The sequence below is a fragment of the Oncorhynchus clarkii genome, chromosome 9 (assembly GCF_045791955.1).
Source record: "Oncorhynchus clarkii lewisi isolate Uvic-CL-2024 chromosome 9, UVic_Ocla_1.0, whole genome shotgun sequence".
In the NCBI taxonomy this organism is placed as follows: Eukaryota; Metazoa; Chordata; class Actinopteri; order Salmoniformes; family Salmonidae; genus Oncorhynchus; species Oncorhynchus clarkii.
Window position 1 is genome coordinate 53144234 of NC_092155.1, and position 19053 is coordinate 53163286.

At 44.0% G+C, this 19053-nt stretch overlaps 1 protein-coding gene across 16 annotated transcripts in view; it reads right to left on the reverse strand.

Moving 5' to 3' along the window:
* Positions 1 to 19053, reverse strand: part of LOC139416532 (castor zinc finger 1) — a 256197-nt gene that overhangs the window by 23387 nt on the left and 213757 nt on the right. For 8 of the 16 annotated variants that reach the window (XM_071165248.1, XM_071165241.1, XM_071165242.1 and 5 more), the window contains 6 exons: positions 18108 to 18701; positions 8626 to 9559; positions 7007 to 7072; positions 5261 to 5347; positions 4080 to 4170; positions 1123 to 1287 (listed from right to left, as the gene is read on the reverse strand). In XM_071165248.1, the coding sequence (XP_071021349.1) occupies positions 1123 to 1287; positions 4080 to 4170; positions 5261 to 5347; positions 7007 to 7072; positions 8626 to 9559; positions 18108 to 18657 (1893 nt within the window). In that variant the 5' untranslated portion in view covers positions 18658 to 18701. The remainder of the gene's footprint in view (positions 1 to 1122; positions 1288 to 4079; positions 4171 to 5260; positions 5348 to 7006; positions 7073 to 8625; positions 9560 to 18107; positions 18702 to 19053) is intronic. The other 8 variants (XM_071165247.1, XM_071165254.1, XM_071165255.1 and 5 more) reach the window with 3 other exon arrangements.

A 19053-nucleotide genomic window follows, 5' to 3' on the forward strand; every position in this document is an offset into this window, starting at 1 on the left:
CTTAATGGAAAAAGTGGAAGAAGTGTAATTCCCTTTTATAGATACAGTTAAAGTGCAGAGCTCTCAAGACTCGGAGAGCTCATCGGTGTGCATCTTGTCATGCCTGAGTGGCCTGGTTTTCCCTGGGCTTGGCATGGGGGCCATGTCTCTGCTCACAAATTTTTTCATGTTTTTGGTGGGAGGAGTTTATGCTATACTCTCCATGCCACCCCAAATTTTCCCCTAAATGGTATCACTCGAGAAATAAAATGACAATCATTTTCCTTATAGGCTTCTGGTAGATTTGGGTGAACTATCCCTTTAAAGGACAGACACACTGAATCTGTATAGCTAGCCAATTCTAGAAAATGACTCCAGTATGTACTGTATATCCGGTACTGTGGTGTGTGGCTCTGGAATGCAACATCAATGAATTATGCATGACTCTGCAAAATCCCATTTCACAAGAAGCCTCAGATCTCCATAGGTGACAATGGTCATGGGTCTGTAATGTGTGTGGTGGAGTGCCGTGTGTGTGCGTGTGTATGTGTGTTTGTGTGTGAAACAAGAGTGTGTATATGTGTAGCACATTGGGATGTGTGAAACTTACTCCAGAGCCTGAAGTGTCCCCACTTGCACCAGCGAATAGCTAGCTTTTCGCGTAACGCCGACTGGTAAGACGCTTCAGGAGGGCGGTCACATGTGCTAGCAAAGCAGAGGTCCTGGTTTCGAACCTCGTTGTGAGCCGAATCAGGAGGGAGCGGTATTGGCTAAGCAAGCAGTGTGACGTCCTTTATAGTTGATGCCGTGACCCAGATGTACAGTTGTGCTCAGCTCAATGCTGGGGTCACTGTTGAGTAAGTTTGAGGGGTGAATGTCACACATTGGGATGTGTGGAACTTACTCCTCAGCCTGAAATGTCCCCACTAGCGCCAGCGAATAGCTAGCTTTTTGCATGGTGCCGACTGGTAAGACTCTTCAGGAGGGCGGTCACATGTTCTAGCAAAGCAGAAGTCCTGGGTTCCAGCCTCAGTGGAAGCCCAATCAGGAGGAAGTAGTACTGGCTAAGCAAGCAGCGTATCTTTCGAGTGTGCGTGTGTGTTTGGTGTGTGTGTATGAGTGTATGTGTGCATGTGTGTTTACCTGCATGCAGTGGTAGTGGGTGCTCTTCCCGTTGAGGTGGCAGCCATGGTAGTAGACGCTACAGTCGTCCAGTGGGCTGAAGCGCATGAAGCCATGCTGTAGGGAGTTGTCCCTCTTCTTGTGCATATTGTAGTGCCTGATCACGTCTTGCTTGCTGGTGAACCTCTGCCAAGGGACAAAACGCACGGCAACAGATTGGTGTTTATTTAAATAGTCACAAAATCAAGTCACTATTGCTCTGGAAACAGCTGCAAAGCGCAGGAGCCAACTTGCAAAGTAGGAGGCTGTGTGTGTTGTAATGGAGAGGGCCAGACTCTCTCAGGACTTTATTCATATTTACATACATGGCCTCTATATGTCCAGGGCTATGTATGTGGCACTGATAGGTAGCAACAAAGACATATTTAAGAAGTGGAAAGTCTTCGGCTCGTATCTCTATTATTTTCCATTTCCTCCGTTTTGTTTAAATGAAGATGGATCACTTGACATGCAAGATCACAGTTCCGATGTTCCTGGCTTTTGCAAAATTATGTTCCGTGCAGATGGTTTCTCAGACGTGCAACTGGAGGGAAAATAGACAACAAAACAAACAAACAAACAAGCTAACCAAAAAAAACGTTTTCCCTTTCAATTCCCTCACCGAGATATGATTCCATTTTTAATTAAAGCATTAACAGTGCAGTTTTCGCGCCGGCTTTGGCTGTAATAAGGAGGGAATATGCTACGATACCCTCCTCAAAATGAAAAAGCCTCCTACACTGAGGAGCGGAGAAGAAAAACAGAAAAGGGACTCTGGAGAGACCTAGAGCAACCAAATCTGCAGTAATTGGGCTTAAGCTGATGTTACAGGAACTGTAACTAGAGAAGCCTGAATCAATGACTCTGGAGCTACTTATATCCATATTTATGTACAGTAGAGAGATAGATCAGGGGAAAAATGTAATTCAATCATTCTAAAAACACATACAATTGCTTCTACAAAGTATGGTAATTCCTGGTGTATCAAGCATTTGCATCACCAAGGCCCAAATGAATGGCAGCTGGTTGCCAATCCTTAGTTCTTGACCCATTTCCCACCCCTGAAGTTTTATATTCTGCAACCCTGTAACTTACAGTAGTACTGTATCATTCTGGCTGAGGATTTGTCACCAATAACTGATCTATTGATTTTCCATAGAAACATTTTTCATTCTGGAAATGATTATCTTTGGCAGTAAATGAGGACGAGATGAGAAGTTGAGCTGCGGATGTCCCACTGCGTTTGATCCGCTATGGAAGCCAAAATAAGCCTGGTGATAGCTGACTAGGGTAGAAGAGACTCTTTTCAGTTGGAGTCTGGGAGCTGGAAGCCACTTGACATGCACCATGTATTTTAGGATTCCCACCACTGTAGAGGATGCACACACAGGCCCATGAAAGGAGAATGCCACTGAGCCTGGCAGCAGGATAATATTCCAGGAGTGTGTCATGTAACATTTCATGAATTATCACTACCAAAGGAGGTGCTTATCTTAGCTAGGCCGGTTTTTGCCGGATATGTACACCCAAATGTCTAGATTTTGAGCTCTGCACTTCAAGTCAATGACAGATGGGGACTTGACCTGATAACCCCAACGAAAATTCTAAAGGACGACTTGAAATCATTTCAAAGCCTTTTTTCTCTCCATTACATTCAGCCAAGTGTCCATCCTGTCGAACGGTGAAAGCATGACTTGTGACAAGTCTAGATGTTATGCTTTGTGATTGGAGCTACAGATGCCTTCATTCGGAAAAACGGACGGAAGGACGGAAAAACATACCGCTCAAGTTGCGTGAGGATCTGACGTCTTTGACAAATACACGTGTGTTTGTCTAACTCTTTTAGACCATATGCTAAGGCAAACACACAGGCCGGTAGTCTGATCTCCTTAACACTCTTTTACCTCCCTCCCTGTGCCGTACATGACAACTCTTGGGACCGGGACAAGATTAATAACGTGAAAGGGGATTAAAAGCAGACCCAGAGCAACGGCAGATGTCTCCAGGAAAATGATAAAAAAAACACATGGAAAAGGAACCATATTTCAAGCATATTTACAATTAACCCAGGATAAAAGGCCAATTGTCAAAGACCAACTGTGCACGGAATCAGCTTAGGGGGAGAAAAAAAGCCTTTGCTCTCAATTGGACGAGTGCCAGCAGTCATAACCTGTTCGGTGGACACACGTCAACAACGTTTCATCTGTGCATGCCTTTGTTGGGCATGAGCAGAGATGAAGTGATGACATATTATTCATCTCTGTATATCCTAGAACCCTTAGTTTTCCCCGTCAAGAGGTCAGGAAGACACGGAAGAGGATTCAAACTCTGTGCTCATACACTTCCCCATATTTGTGAACGGGACACTGAGTTATAGAGACGTCTCTGAATCACCCAGCGACACCGTCTCTATGGGTTCTCGCTAGCTGAAGTTGAGACAGTAGGGGATGTAGAGTAGAGTACAGCACAGCGCAGTACATTTGGAGGCACTGAACCATGGCTGTTAAGAGTACAGCATTACCCCCGCTGCTGTTATCTCGTTTGTCATGGTGACACGAGGCAAGGCCTAGACTAGAGAGAGGGGAAGCCTGCAATTTGTGGGAGATGGGGAAACAAGGCAAACATGTGTCTGACTAGGCCACCTAAATAGGGGGTGTATAGTGTCCATTTTAGGTCAACATTACAAAACCTTGTATTAGTAATAGGGACTTTTGTCATCGGGAGTGGGGACATTTGTCATAGGGAGTGGGGACTTTTATCAGAGGGAGTAGGGACTTAAGTCATAGGAATGTCCTAAAACGTACACCTTAGAGTTGTTCACCAGGGTGTATGGTGAACATTGTAGGACATTCTCACAAAACGTGTCATAGCAAGGGACTTTTGTCATAGTGCTGAAGGGGTGTCCTAAAATGTATAACGTTCAGCACACAGCTACTCACCTGGTAGTTGCACTCCGTGTCCATGCAGTGGTAATGCTCCCTGTATTGGTAGGCACAATGCACATGTCCGCAGTGCTGGCTCCCCGAGAACCTGGAAGTCAAGTGACAAGAAAAAGGGTACAGAGTTACATCACGGGCCATGTGGACTTTACACTGAGTGATTGTGTCATGACTAATCAAGGTACAGGTGTAAAAGCTGTGGACACTCCAATGCTTCTTCATAGAAGACAGTCATAGAGCAGACGTTATCTTCACAAAAAAGGGGCTGAAAAATTATGTTATTGTGGTATAAAATCATGCATGCTATTTTGCAATGATAGTATTGTCTGAATATAAACTCCCTCCCTAATTCTCTTGGGTGCATCCTTCCTTTTCTTCTGGCGATTAGTGAGCAAATGGACAAAAACATCACCTTCATGGAGGGAAACACCTGTTTCTATTCCCGAAACTTAACCTAACCCAAATTTCCCCCCTTTAACATTCAAGGTGTCTGTCACTACCAAAAGGAAATCCAATCACCTCACAGAGAACTACCTCCTAATCCTAACCATACCTCCAAAACAACTCATCTCGTCACGCAAATACGTCTGTTTTCCGCACACCGCCACAATTGACTCGCCTGTCACACCAATTTCGACTCAAATTAGCTCCGTTTATTTCAAAAGCAGCCGGTACACAGACACTTATTAAACTGTAAACCCCACGCATGATTCCCCTCATTTGCCTTTTAAACCTTGCCAAATCAATGTTGTGGAGTTCTCTCTCAGGTTAACGGCGCTTGCTTTAATCAAAGGAAGGTTAGGTTCTGCTGAGAGGCTTGAGTGGATCTACACGCTACTGCCGCCCCCTCCCGTCCCCTTCCTCCTCCTCTTGACTGTAAGAGTCTGACTCGGTAAAGACTTATCCAGGTAAAAGAGTGGGCACCATTTTCCTTGTGCGTTTACTGATGACTGTTAAAAAACCTCCAATTACGACTGAAAACACACAAATAAACATTTGCACTGCCGCTGCCAAGAGCACCATCTGCTCTCTCCCTCACTCGTTCTCTTTCTTTCTACCTCTCTTTCTCTCTCTCTCTCTCTCTGTTTTTTGTTGTTGTTGCCTGTAGCCTGTATCCTAGGGCTGCATTTACAGATCACTTTGCGGAGTTCATTAGGCTAATTGAACGGCAAATCCACTACCTTTTAAAAGTTGGTGGTGTGGTGGGGGGCTCAGGGTATGGTGGTGGTGGTGGTGGTGGTAGGGGCTTCGGGAAGGTTTGACGGCTTCTTTAGAAAAAAAAAAAAAAACAGAAATGGAGCTAACAGTAGAGTACATTACACACACACACACACACACACACACACACGGTCACACACACCAACCAACTCTCCCACCATCGGTGCTTTTCTCAGCCCTACTCCTCTATGGACTGTGCATGTACACACGTATTCGGACACACGCACACGCTCACGTACACACACGCACACACAGCCCCCCTGGGACTGTGGCCCACCCCTCTGCTCATTGCCCAGCTGTATCACTTTGCCTATGGACAATTCCCACTTGCCGCGTCAGGGGGCCTAATGGGCCGCTGCTATTCAGCTGCAGATTAAATATTAATATCACAACGATACAGAGATTGCGGCACATCTCCTGTTACAATAGAGTCAACGCAGATCAAAGTGCCGCGGCAATAGTGGGTGCATGAAAGCATTTAAAGAGGGAAAACTGCGACTAAACACTACCAGGGAAGCTCTTTAAAACATCAAACTGGTGCGCGGCAAGGAGATAAATAACTTTTCCCCCCTTGGTTGGTGAGGGGGAGGGGGGTGGAAGGTGGGAGTCAACAACATTTACAAAGCTGGGTTTTTAGCATAAATGTGCGCTCATTAGTTGTGGCTCCAGAGAGATGAACCTCCCCCTACCCCTACCCCCCTCCCCCCAGTCTACATTTGCCCTTTTTATGAGTCCTCCTTTTCTGTCTTTTTTCCTCCCTCCTCTTCCCTTTCTTTTTTTCGCTCTCTCTCCCCAACACGGAAATTGAAACTGTATCTGGGCTTATCTGCAGCCTCCCCGTGCATCAACTACCGAGATGTTTAGACAAATTTTATGCATTATGCAGCGCAAATATCAAAACAGTTCTTGGCAGTGCCAGCAGAAGCCTCATTAAAAATTCCTTAATTAAATCTGCAAAATGTAATCAGTCCAAGGAAGGTTTTTGTGTGTGTGTGTGTGTGTGTGCATGTGTGTGCATGATGAAAATGTGTGTGTCTGTCAGTGACAGTGCTTTTGATTTGTGCCCTTCATGTTACGGTTTGGAGAAGTAATCATTAACGCCAATGCCACTTTGGGCTTTTGAAACAGTGCTTTTCCTTTCTTTTTAAAGTGAAGAAATAAACAAGTGACAATCACCTTTCTAGTGTGGAGTTCAAAATGACTGGAGAATGGGACACTGTGTTGTCTATTGAAATATGAGACTACCTTGCAATGTTTTGCCTCCGTGTTTTGTGAGTGATAAAGAGGACAATTCAGAGACCATGCAGCCATGTAACCAACAGTTTCACTCTATATTCGTTACATTCACCGCCGCACAGTACGCTTGAACTACTCAAGACTGACATGCAAAGTGTTCCAGTATACTGTAGTAACTTTGTAAGAAACTCTCGACCTCAAACAGAGTAAGTACAACCATCTTGTCAGCACACCTCTCACCACCATAGAAACCATCTCATGCCTTGTTCCTCCTAACAGAATTCCACTTCCTTTCAGTCCATAAACTCGGCCTCTTACTATTTCCCTCACTTTGCAGCACAGAACTTGACCTCTACCACTATTTTACAAATCTAGTTTCATCATAGTGTAAAATACGCCATCAGTTAATAAAAAAGCTTTGTCTCAATGTCCGGGACAACATTTGCTTCACCGGAGACGGAGGATTTGCATACCTGGCGATATATTTCTGGTACAGGTTGACGTCCTCTGTGACAGGTTTCTCAGGTGGTAAGCCATTCCTAATACAAGCAAACACAAAAAGAGACAGGATTAATGGGGTATTGGGTGCACTGTTAATAAAAACTACAGCCACAATATTTACCTACAATCTGTTTCAAACTACCGCAATTAATATACATTTTCTGTGACGCGACAGCGGTTTTCACATGGGTTTGAATCAGGAAGGTATGAACACACTTTTGCATGGCTTTCCAACAATGAAAGGCAAAAGGCAGTGGAAAATAGCTATTTTGGAGAGTGCTCATATGCAAATCTAGATAATGGGGATAGGCAAAATCTTTTCTAAAGGTCCCTAAGCACCCTGCCTCCAAAGGCTGTTGTCATGTCTCATCAGGAGTATGGACTGAGTTCAAACAGAAGGAGAAGACAGGGTTCGATGGAACAGAAGGCATTGGTTCAGCTAGCGACAAGTTGGGTAGAACCAATAGAACTAGACTGGGGGGAGGTGAATGAACTGAGTCCAATCATCAGAGACACATTAAGTTTAAACATTACATGGTTCCTACTGAAATGTGACCTGCCTTGAGAGGGACCCACTTTTTTCCTAGCGCTAACCAGGGCTAGCTTCCCAAACCCCCTCGTTTGCTAGCACTAACAATGCGGAGGGCTCCGTATAGCTCCACATTGACATGATTGGTTGATGGTAGGTGGGGGCGGTACGTCCTGTATTAACACAAACTCACTTCCTGACAACTTCTTTCCCAATAGCTCTGCTCTGCTAAGCGCAATAAATATGAAAGCCCTGAAGTCTGAGTTGGCTGCATCGCACTCAACGCTGTATGGTCACCTCAGACGTGGATTGACCATGTAGTGTCTTTTAGTGTTCAGCCTAGGCCCTGTGACTCTCTGGTAAGTTAGTCACAGCTGCAAAGTCATTAAAGGGACAGTTGTTCCACCCCAGCCAAAGGAGGAAGTCAGTCACTTTGCGATGACTGTGCTAAATCAGTCTCCGAAGAGAGCGCCCAGCAGGTAAACACTTCATGGGCCTTCGCTACTCATCACATCGTGGATCTATTGGCACCATGCGCTATTTCACACTACATTCGCATCGGCTGTTGTGGAGGTGGCAATTACCTTTGCGTTAGGCTAACTGACTCGCAGTGGCAGTTAAGTGTATGTGAGACGCCCATTATCTCCCAGGTGTCCCACAGAGACAATTTAGGAGAATTGTACAATATTAAAACCTGGAATCATTTCAAAACACAAGCTAAATAAATCGGGGGGTATTCAGTTGACGGGTTATTTGATTTAATAATTCAGGGAGGTTTGCATAGGCAACTTTTGGTGCAATGACATCATTTTGTGAGAGATTTTCATTATTTCCTTGGACAATTTTTGTCATGAGCGACCAATTTTCACTACTGGGATCTCACAACTCATTCAAGAAAATGTATGACTTGAATAAACGCGTAATATACAGTATATAGTATACAATACACACATTAATATTGCTGTGTGAGAAAAGCTTAGCATGTTTCTCATGCAGATCTTCTGTACCTATTTGGTGTCGTTCAGCTAAAGTGTCATTTAAGTCATCTGAAGAGGTTCTTACTTGACAGAGGACACAGTGCCCGTGGTGATGGAGTCGGTCTTGGAGAAGCTGGACTTCATGTAGTCGGAGGTGTTGAAGCCCAAGTGGCCTGTCTGATCCATGATGAGTCCTGGGGGGCCCGTGGCCCCAGCGGAGGAGGCCGAGGTGGCAGCCACGGGTGTCCCCGGGTTCCCAGGTGTGGCAGGCAGAACGCTGGGCATCAGCGAGGACTCGGGCCTCCCCGGCATCAGCTTCTGGATGTTCTTGATATCATACTTGGACGGGCGGCCCACCTTCCCCGTTTTATAGGCGATGGCGCCCCCCATGTCTGTGTTCCCGTCGCCGGGCTTGAAGAGGTGCAGGTATCGAACATTCTCCAGGTCGTACTTGGATGGCTTCTTGTAAGCATTGCCATTCTGCTGGCTCCGCAGGCTTTCACCCATCTTCAGCTTCTGGATGAAGAAGTCATACTTAGAGGCTCGGGAGGCCATGTTCTGGAGGTGGGAGGTGGGGTTGGTTGGTGGGGGATTGTGCCCAAGGTTGTGCCCCTGCCCTTGCCCCTGCTTGTGGTCCAGGCTGGAGTGATAAATCTGGCCCTCAGCCCCGGAATGGCACCCCCCAGAGGCGGCCATCTGGGCCTGGAGCAGGGCATTCTTCTCCTGGGCAAGCTTGGAGTTGAGGTCCTCTTGTTTGGGGTTGGTGTGGATGGGCCAGGGCAGGGTCTCGCCAGCCTTCAGCTTGCGGATGTACTCCTCATACTTGGAAAAGCGGGCTCGCCGCGTGGCCTCCTCGCTGCTCAGGGAGGATGGGTCGGAGCCTGAGGTAGCGGCTTTGAGCTTCTCGAAGCTGATCTTCTTGGCCAGCTCGTCCCTCACCTGCTGGTCGTCGTAGCCGAACATGCCCAGGAACTCGTTCATTGTGTTGGCTGCGTAGTCTCGCAGAGTGGACGCCTCTCCTGCACAGAACAGGGAGGAGCAGAGAGAACAGAGCCCTTAGGTAAGATATGTGATACACCGTTTTTGTATGACCTCTTTGTTCTATTGACCGTCAATAGATTCTTCTATCCAAAAATCATAAAACCAAGAAAGGGGAAGCAAAAGCACTGTACAAAGCTGAAAAGGGCTGATTCTTTGTCAGTCATTTTAAGCCGAACGTAATGGAAATGAACCAAAACATTCCATGGGACTTCCCCAGTCAGTCTTCTGACTTGGAAATTACCTGTACTGCTATACTCACCTAACACTTTAGATATACACCAATTGTACAAAACTTCCTCAAATCGAGTTTGCCCCTCAGAACAGCCTCTATTTGTCAGGGAATGAACTACAAAGTGTCGAAAGCACTCCCCATGTTGACTCCACAGTTCTGTCAAGTTGGCTGGATGTCCTTTGGGTGGTGGACCATTCTTGATACACATGGGAACAAGCAGCGTTGCGGTTCTTGACACACACAAACTGGTGCGCCTGGCACCTACTACCATACCCTGTTCAAAGGCCCTTGAATCTTTTGTCTTGTCCATTCACCCTCTGAATGACACACATACACAATCCATGTCTCATGGCTTAAAAATCCTTCTTTAACCTGTCTCCTCCCCTTCATCTACATTGATTGAAGTGGATTTAACAAGTGACATCAATAAGGGATCATAGCTTTCACCTGGATTTACTTGTCAGTCGATGTCATGGAAAGAGAAGATACCATTTAATCTCTTGTATATTGTTGAATGCTTGAGAATTTGAAATAGGTTACAAGGTTTCATTTTTCTCAGTGAAAGACCTTACTAATGGGCCTTCTGATTATGACAACATTCCAGAAACGTGTTCCCTTTAGTAAAAAACATTATTTCAAGTCCATCGCGTCTCTATCTACGGAAGCCACATATGTGCTTTTACATATTTGTGAACTGAAACGCCACTTTTTTATTTTAAGAGTCCATTAAATTGAACAACCTCCCCAAGGACATGGGGACATGTAGTAAATGTATAGTTTAATTGCATTATGTGGAGATTAATTCTGGCTCATTAACTTTCATCCAGGTTAGCGCAAGAGGTCAGCAAGTTGGGGGAAAGGGAGGAAAAAAATGTGCTTGAAAAAAAGAGGGGGAAGAAAGAGCACTGCATAGCTATCCCTTATTAAGACACGCCACTAGCAGTAGAGTGTGTGTGTGTGTGTGTGTGTGTGTGTGTGTGTACGTATGAGAAAGAGATTGAGAGAGTGTATGTATATGTGTATGCGTGTGTCTGAGAAAGGGAGAGCATGACACACAGAGAGAGAGAGGGAGATAGAGGGAGGGTGAGAGAGAGAGAGAGAGAGAGAGAGATGATACAGAGAGAGAGAGATATGATACAGAGAGAGAGAGCGGGAGAGAGAGAGAGAGAGAGAGATGATACAGAGAGAGAGAGAGAGAGAGAGATGAGAGAGAGAGAGAGAGAGAGAGAGAGAGAGAGAGAGAGAGAGAGAGAGAGAGATATGATACAGAGAGGAGGAAACCCTTGGGCATTCAGCTTTTCCTTTCTTAACAGTAGTGTTTACTGATCCAGATCTATTCCAAAAATCTTGCCTGGTGTCAGTTTGGATGTCAGATAAGATATCATGAACACAGCCACTACGCTCCAGATGACAACTTCACTTAGGTGTCATGTAAAACTTTTGGCATTCTTGGTTCCATCCTGGCCACGGGCCCAGGACCCCGCTCCTCCAGACCTTTTCTTAATTTATTTGATTGCTTTTTTCATCGCTAACGCACACACACAAGGCGGGGCCAGCGGTAATACCAGCCGCCGTCCTGGTAATTAATACAAAAAGATTTCAGCTCTCGTCTCGGATTTCTGTGTTATTGCTAAATCGGTCGCCTCTCCCCCACATGCCTTTTCACATCTCCTTCACGGAGTGTAAAATAATCCCCAAATTTCCATCAGCGTCGCCGGGGTTACTGCTCTCTGTGGCACATTGGTATGAAAGGGGATCTGGCGGATCGAAAGGGCATGAAAAATGTAAGAGAAATGGATCAGGTATTTCTATTTGAGAGGAAATTCCTGCCTGTTTTGTCACATATCATCTGATCAATCCAGCATGTTTGTACATTTGTGTTTGACGACAGAGTGAGCTAGACAAGATAACATAGATAAGATAGTACTTTATTAATGAGCACTAGATTTATCTGAGTTTATCAAGCAGCCCGTTGACTTTCACCTACTTCTCAATTCAGGAGGACCTCCATACAAAATAATATCATATCTGTAATTCTGTTGGCTCAGTTGGTAGATCCAAGATCCTGGTTGGTTTCCTGCTGGGATCACCAATATGAAAACGTATGAACTAACTACTGTAAGTGTCTGCTAAATACATGATCATATCATTATCTACTTATACAGACATGTACCAAATGTGTTGTCCTAAGATACACCTTGACATTAGTGTGTGGTTTAGTCATGGGAGCGTTTACTGTACTCTACATCCATGGGCTTCTACTGTAGCAGGGTCATGACGTCTAGCATGGTTAGCCAGGCCGCCTCAGGTCATATCATATAGCTCTAATGATAGGACCGTCTTCACATCTTCGAAGCAAGGGACAAGACATTCCACTGGTTCCAGGAATAGTAGTATATGAGTCAAAACGTTTCAATGACAAAATGTTCAGCTGGGGACCGCTTTTAACCCCAAGTAAAAGGACAGCTTTGACCCCCAAGTGGTGAGTCTGCTAAACAGCTAATTATAATATGGTTGCACTGCACTGTATCTTAAATAGTTGATGTCTTGTATGTGTATTTATTGATGTTCATTTCTTGTTGTAATGCATCTTTTTAATTTACTACTATTATTGTGAGGTAAGCAATATTCTGTGTAGGCATTTCATTGCATTTCCATGGCCGCCGGAGAGCCGTTCCATCAATCAGAGCTTTTAAAATGGGGCTTAAAACACATTTGTTCAGATTGTCTTTCTCATAGTCCTAATACGTAAAAGTATTTTTAGCACATAGCCTACTATTGCTTTTCACAGCCTTGATTCAAAAAGTGATCTTTTAATATCATTTTTATTTGATTATTATTATGATGACAAAAACACAACCTTACACTTGCATCCTTTTTTCAGACTTCATGTACTTTAAATAACAAACCCTCTAATTCAAAAAATGATGATTGTCATGAATGATCTATACTATTAATTTGTTATTTTAGTATTATTATTAAGGTAGTACTTTTATTAGCATTGTTTTGCAGTGGTTGTAGTATATTATACGGAACAAAAATATAAATGCAACATGCAACAATTTCTAAAATGTTACTGAGTTACAGTTCATATAAGGAAATCAGTCAATTTAAATACATTCAGTAGGCCCTAATCTATGGATTTCACATGACTGGGAATACAGATATGCATCTGTTGGTCACAGATACGTTTAAAAAAAAGTAGGGGTGTGAAGCAGTAAACCAGTCAGTATCTGGTGTGACCACCATTTGCCTCATGTAGCATGACACATCTCCTTCATATGGAGTTGATCAGGCTGTTGATAGTGGCCTGTGGAATGTTGTCACACTCCTCTTCAATGGCAGTTCGAAGTTGCTGGATATTGGCAGGAACTGGAACACGCTGTCATATACGTTGATCCAGAGCATCCCAAACATGCTCAATGGGTGACATGTCTGGTGAGTATGCAGGCCATGGAAGAACTGGGACATTGTCAGCGTCCAAGATTTGTGTATAGATCCTTGCGACACTTGCGAAACATGAGGTTATGGCAGCGGATGAATGGCACGACAATGGGCCTCAGGATCTCGCCACGGTAACTCTGTGCATTCAAATTTCCATCGATAAAATGCAATTGTGTTTGTTGTCCGTAGCTCATGCCTGCCCATACCAGAAACCCACCGCCATCTTGTCTCATCGCTGCAACTCCCCAAAGGGCTCGGGAGAGGCGGAGGTCGAGTCATACACCCGAAGTCAGCCTGCAGGCGCCAGTCCCGCCACAAGGAGTCACTAGAGCGTGATGAGTCAAGTAAAGCACCCCCGGCCAAACCCTCCCCTCACCCAGATGACACTGGGCCAATTGTGCTCCACACTATAGGATGTGTGGGCAGGGCGGTTGTGACAAAGCCTGGGATCAAATCATTATTTGCTGTAGTTCTTGCTGCCTATTTATACATAATTTATTCAATCATTATTTATTGAAGTTCTTGACTCTTGTCATCATTGAACTTCCGCTAGCTAGCTATATGCCAGTGATTTGTTTAGCATAGCAACGTGGAATGAATAGAATTAACGACTGGGTCAAAACATCCCAAAAATAATTAGCCAGCCTGTTTCGTTAGCTACTTCAGAACCTCAGAACTTTTGCCTGGACTGTATCGTCTGGTGGAAAGATTAAATCAAATTCATTTACTCATTAAAATAAAGTTAGTTGTTTAGCTTTCTGTAACTTTGTAGCAAGTACGGTCTGCATGTGTAGGCGCATATTGCGTCATGATATCAAGGTGTCCCGATATATTTTCCAACTGTCACGTTATCTGGTTTTAATGTCCATTCTAGAATGCCCTTCTAGCCAAACAGAAACAAATACTCAACAATGCTGTGGTATAACACACGATAATCCCTGAGTTCTCATGCCTTATTGCTTAAGTAGTTAGCAGATAGCAGTAGTGGTAGTAATAGTTGCAGTGTTAGCAGTAGTAGGTTTATAATGTAAGTTATTGTTATTTATTTTTGTTTTTTTTATAGAAGTTATTCTTAAAATTAGCCGAGTCACATTATTCCGCTCTCAGACCATGTGACGGACTATCAATGGCAGGCCAATAATTGGACTTGAACTGAAAGGATTACGCCTGGAACCGACAGCAGATAACCTTTGTGAAACACCATGTAAATGAGTTTTATTCTCCAGCCTTATCTCGCACCCTCTTAATGATGTCATGCGAATGCCTGTGAGGGAGACCGGGGCTTACAGGTTAAGGTGAGATTGGCCCTTGCTGCTACTGTGCTTTCTGTCTTTTTTTCCCCCTCCCTCTCTTCTTTCCTCTCCCCCTCTCTCACTGTGGTGTCATTGGAGAGTATTAAAAGAAGTGGGTGTAATCTCTGCACTTCATGCCTGGCAAATTGCAACACGTGACACAGACCCAGGGCCTTGTCTGTGTTTGAGGCAATATAGGACCACATTTCCCTCCTCCCCTGATGTGACAACAAATGGGCATTATATCTCCTTTTTGCTGACCAAACACGGATATCAGCATGCCACCATGTCTTCTGAGGGTCACAGATAGAGTACGGTGAGGTGCTGGAGATGATAAGGCTTCAGCTTGCTGTTGTGACTATATATGGCCTATAATCTCACTTTAAATACACCTAGGGTTTTAGAGCAGGACATTTCCAATGCTAATCGTTCGGTCAATCATTCTTTCGAAATCACCTGAACTCTAGAGTTCTATGTGTTGAGCTGATGTCTCAAGTCCTTACATGGAATGAGGATGATGGTATTGGCACCTCTGGCCTGAGGAAAAACCGCTTTAATGAGCTTTAATGTGACAACTTAGACAATGTTGACTGGAATAAAAAAATAATTTTGATTTTACTGAGCTCTCGTCTGGGTGAAGTGACAGTGCATTGTAGGTTTGTTGAATTGAGCATTTTGTTAAAGTGGAATCAAATGTCTGGGATGACTGAGAAACTAATGAGTTGCAGAACGATTCCTCAAATTCTTGCAAGTTAACATGCTTGCTATTTTGAAATAAATAAATATAAAATAAATAGAATAGAATGTTTTGAAAATGATCCATAACCTTTGACAGAGAACATAGCAGTGCAATTGGAAGTCATGGTCAGTTGTGTTTGATTCGATGAGCATCTTTGTCATTGCCTTCATCATTTTTATTCAGTTGTTTTCACTGAATAGCTTATGAGAGGCCTAATAATGCAACATCTAAATGATCTAGGAAAAGTATTCTGGGGTTTTGCACTGATAGGAAATCCACACGGTGCCTCGATGTGAGGAGTTAAATGTTTTGAAGGTCGCAGTTTCTCTCATTGATCTTGCAATGTTTGTTAATTACATTGTCACTGATGTTGTGAGAGATAATTAAGCCACTATGTTTATATGCATAATTATGCGCGCTCCGCATCAGCCTTTGAAAGACAGCGGCGAGAGGGGGGGAAAATGTTTTAATTGTGAGCGCCACAGAAACATGGCAATATAGATGCCCTAGTTACAATCAACAAAGAGCAATGCAAAAAAAAAACAAAGACAAGAGTTGCTACTAATGCAGGATGCTCTCTCCACAGTCTTCAAACAGTTTGCCTTTGTTGTGAGATGTAAAGTAGCAGGGACCCAACGGAGGGAAAGGTGTAAGCCTGTTTCACAACGCAAACACACATTTACAGACAGTTTTTTTTTTTTTTACAGGCACCAAATAAACACAAAATGACTAATTAAAACCACAAAGCCCCTGCATTTGCCGGAAAAAAATATATTTTTCTGAGAAGCCCTTGGCCCCACTTCTCTGACAGGCCACAGCCACTGCTGCTCCACCGGTGTAAACAAAAAAGGAAAGAATAATAATACGAAAAAAAACCTTCTGCAGCATATGTACATGACACTGAAACACGAGATGAAAGACCAAAAAATGTCTGTGAAAAGTGAGGTGAGCAAGCAGAAAACAGACCTAAACAAAACCTGTTTTGTACCACACGACAACAACACGACTCCAACTGTGTCTTGTTCTGTCACTTATTTTGTGGTTATCTGTGAAACTAATCTTTTCTCTGTCTCTGTCTTTTTTCTCTCTCTTTTTTTTACTGCTCTGTGTTTTGAATTCTACTGTAGCTATATAGCCCAGTCTCTCAGATAGCAATGTGCCTCCTCCTGGTTTCCAAGTTCAAGTCTGTAAACGGTGCATTCTCTGGAGATTGTTTGTGCAGTTAACACGTTGCTGTTGCCACATCAAGACCACACCGTTAGGGTATATGCCACCTAATCTATTTGATTGTCCCTCAGTGCTACCAGAGGAGCATCATGTAAAAAGAGACAGATAATTTAATAGGCTGTTGCTGTAAGCCACTAATGCACAGCAAATCAATTGATGAATAAATTAATTAAAGCAAATACACTTACAGAATATCTGCTTTCATCAAATGTTAAGTTCATGAACAATAATGTACCCTCAACTGTGATTCAATGGAGATGGCAAGAAATAGGTTCTTATTCTATTTCAGACTTTATTTGACAACCGATTATCTGGATTCGAGTGCTAAGAGCTAATCGTTCCACAGCAACGATGGAGACCTATGCTCCTCCAATGCAGACTAGGCTACCACTGTATGTAATAGTGGGCTTGGGCAGTGACTAAGTTTAGTGAGCTTAGGGAAAAATCTAAAACTCTAAATGTAATTCTGGGTGTAATATGAAGCTTATCCTTGGACTGACAAACTCTTTTGGCCTACACAGAGTGAGCAGGCAGTGTAAGCCTACTCCAAATACCGGATGAATTTGTTGTTTCACTTACTGTAACCACACACACACACACACACACACACACACACACACACACACACACACACACACACACACACACACACACACACACACACACACACACACACACACACACACACACACACACACACACACACACACACACACACACACACACACACACACACACACACACACACACACACACACACACACACACACAAACACAGGTTCCTGTTTTCCCAATAGCCTGTTAGTCAGTTCCATCTGTCTGTGGAGAAATACCGTCACTGGCTAATCATGGGATGCACCTCTGTCCCTCGGTCGCGTCGTTGCCATTGTTATCAACGCTCTGCAGACGCCGCATATTGATGCCCGACTGATGACTAATGCCCAGTCCTTCTGAAAGAGATCTAATTTACACTATACTGGCTTGAAAATATGATTACATTGCTAAAGTACACAAGTAATTAGTAGGAAGCAACTTTTCCATCATTATGATGTCGTCAAGTTAGCAATGTTGTCATTAGCTAGCAAAGTTTGTCAAAAATAGCTCGCAATGTTAACGATAGCTAGTTAAAATTCGGTGCTGTTCCTTCAATATTATCTAGCTAGCTTAAGTTATACTGCATCTATAGTCAATCTGGCACCATCACAATGATGACGAAAGGTTTCCCTACTTTTATTTGCCTCATCATGTTTCCAAGCCTCTGTAAAGCACTTTTGATGAAATATTAATCAGCGCTATTTGACAATGCATTGGGCAGAACACTCAGTTAGGTATCAGTCCTAAAACGAACGTTCAAAACAATATTGTTTTGCAACCCATGAAATCTCATTGTAACCTTACAGTCTCTCTTTCCAGGGACAGGTTCAGGACAGGTCTTGGATGTGGCTATGTCCCCCATCTAATATATCTTGGCTACTTAACACTTTAGTGAAAGGAATGGAAGGTTTGAAGGGCAGTTAAAGCGAGAACAGAATTCATCGAGAGGAGTGACGAGAAAAGAACAGAACAACGAGAAAAGAAAGAGAGCCTTGTACCTGGAGAGGAGAAAGATGTTTGGCGACTTGGGGGCTCACTTATCAACGGCATGTAGACGTCCTTTTGAGGCCCGTCTTCCGAATCCTTGTCGTCGTGGTAACTGCCGTCCCGAGAGTCGAACATGGGTTCGGGCTCATCAAGCGCATTGTCCTCCTCGTCACTACAGCCCTTGGGCTGTACCATGTACACACCCTCGGGGGGTCCGTCCTCACCATTGTTGGGCTTGAGTCCCTGCTGTTGCTGCTGTTCCTCCCCACAGTCTAGGGCAGAGGGTGGTGGTTCATCCCCATACTCCCCGTTGACCCACTTCTCAATGGCCTTGCGCCGTTTCTGGTCCTCTTCGAGGCTCTGGCCGAGACTCAGACCCTCTGGGAAGTTGGTCTCGAATCGCTCGCCGCTGTCGTCATAATGGGAGCTCCCGCGCTCGCTGTTCTCCGCCACACTGTGGTCTCCCTCAGCATGCTGGGAGCTGCCGTCGTACACCACCTGACGGCTCAGCTTGGCACAGATTGCGTTGAGTTTTAGGCCACCTTTCCTTTTGCCGGCCATGTTGGATTTTCCTGAGGTCTTTTCAGTGCATAAAGTCCTTTCAGCTGTTGGAGAAAAAGAAAAGAGAGAAAGGAAAATTGTTGAATGTCAATTCACATGTTTAAGAACCACCATATGTTATTATCAAACGTTCTACCATGGAATTATATTTGTGTTATTCAAATGTCATCATTTCCCTCAATGAACACGTTTATCAGGTGAGAGCTGTAGGCCAGCTCTCTTCATCAACAAAGGGCCATCGATCAAGTGTCATTCACGTGATTATTTGAGCTTCACCATGGAAAAAACAGTCTAACAGCTCCTATAAATAGCCCCAAAGCAGTGCCTTTAAAAAAAAATAATAAGAGCAATCACAAGACTGCAGGGACAAAGAGATAGATACATACATACAGTGGG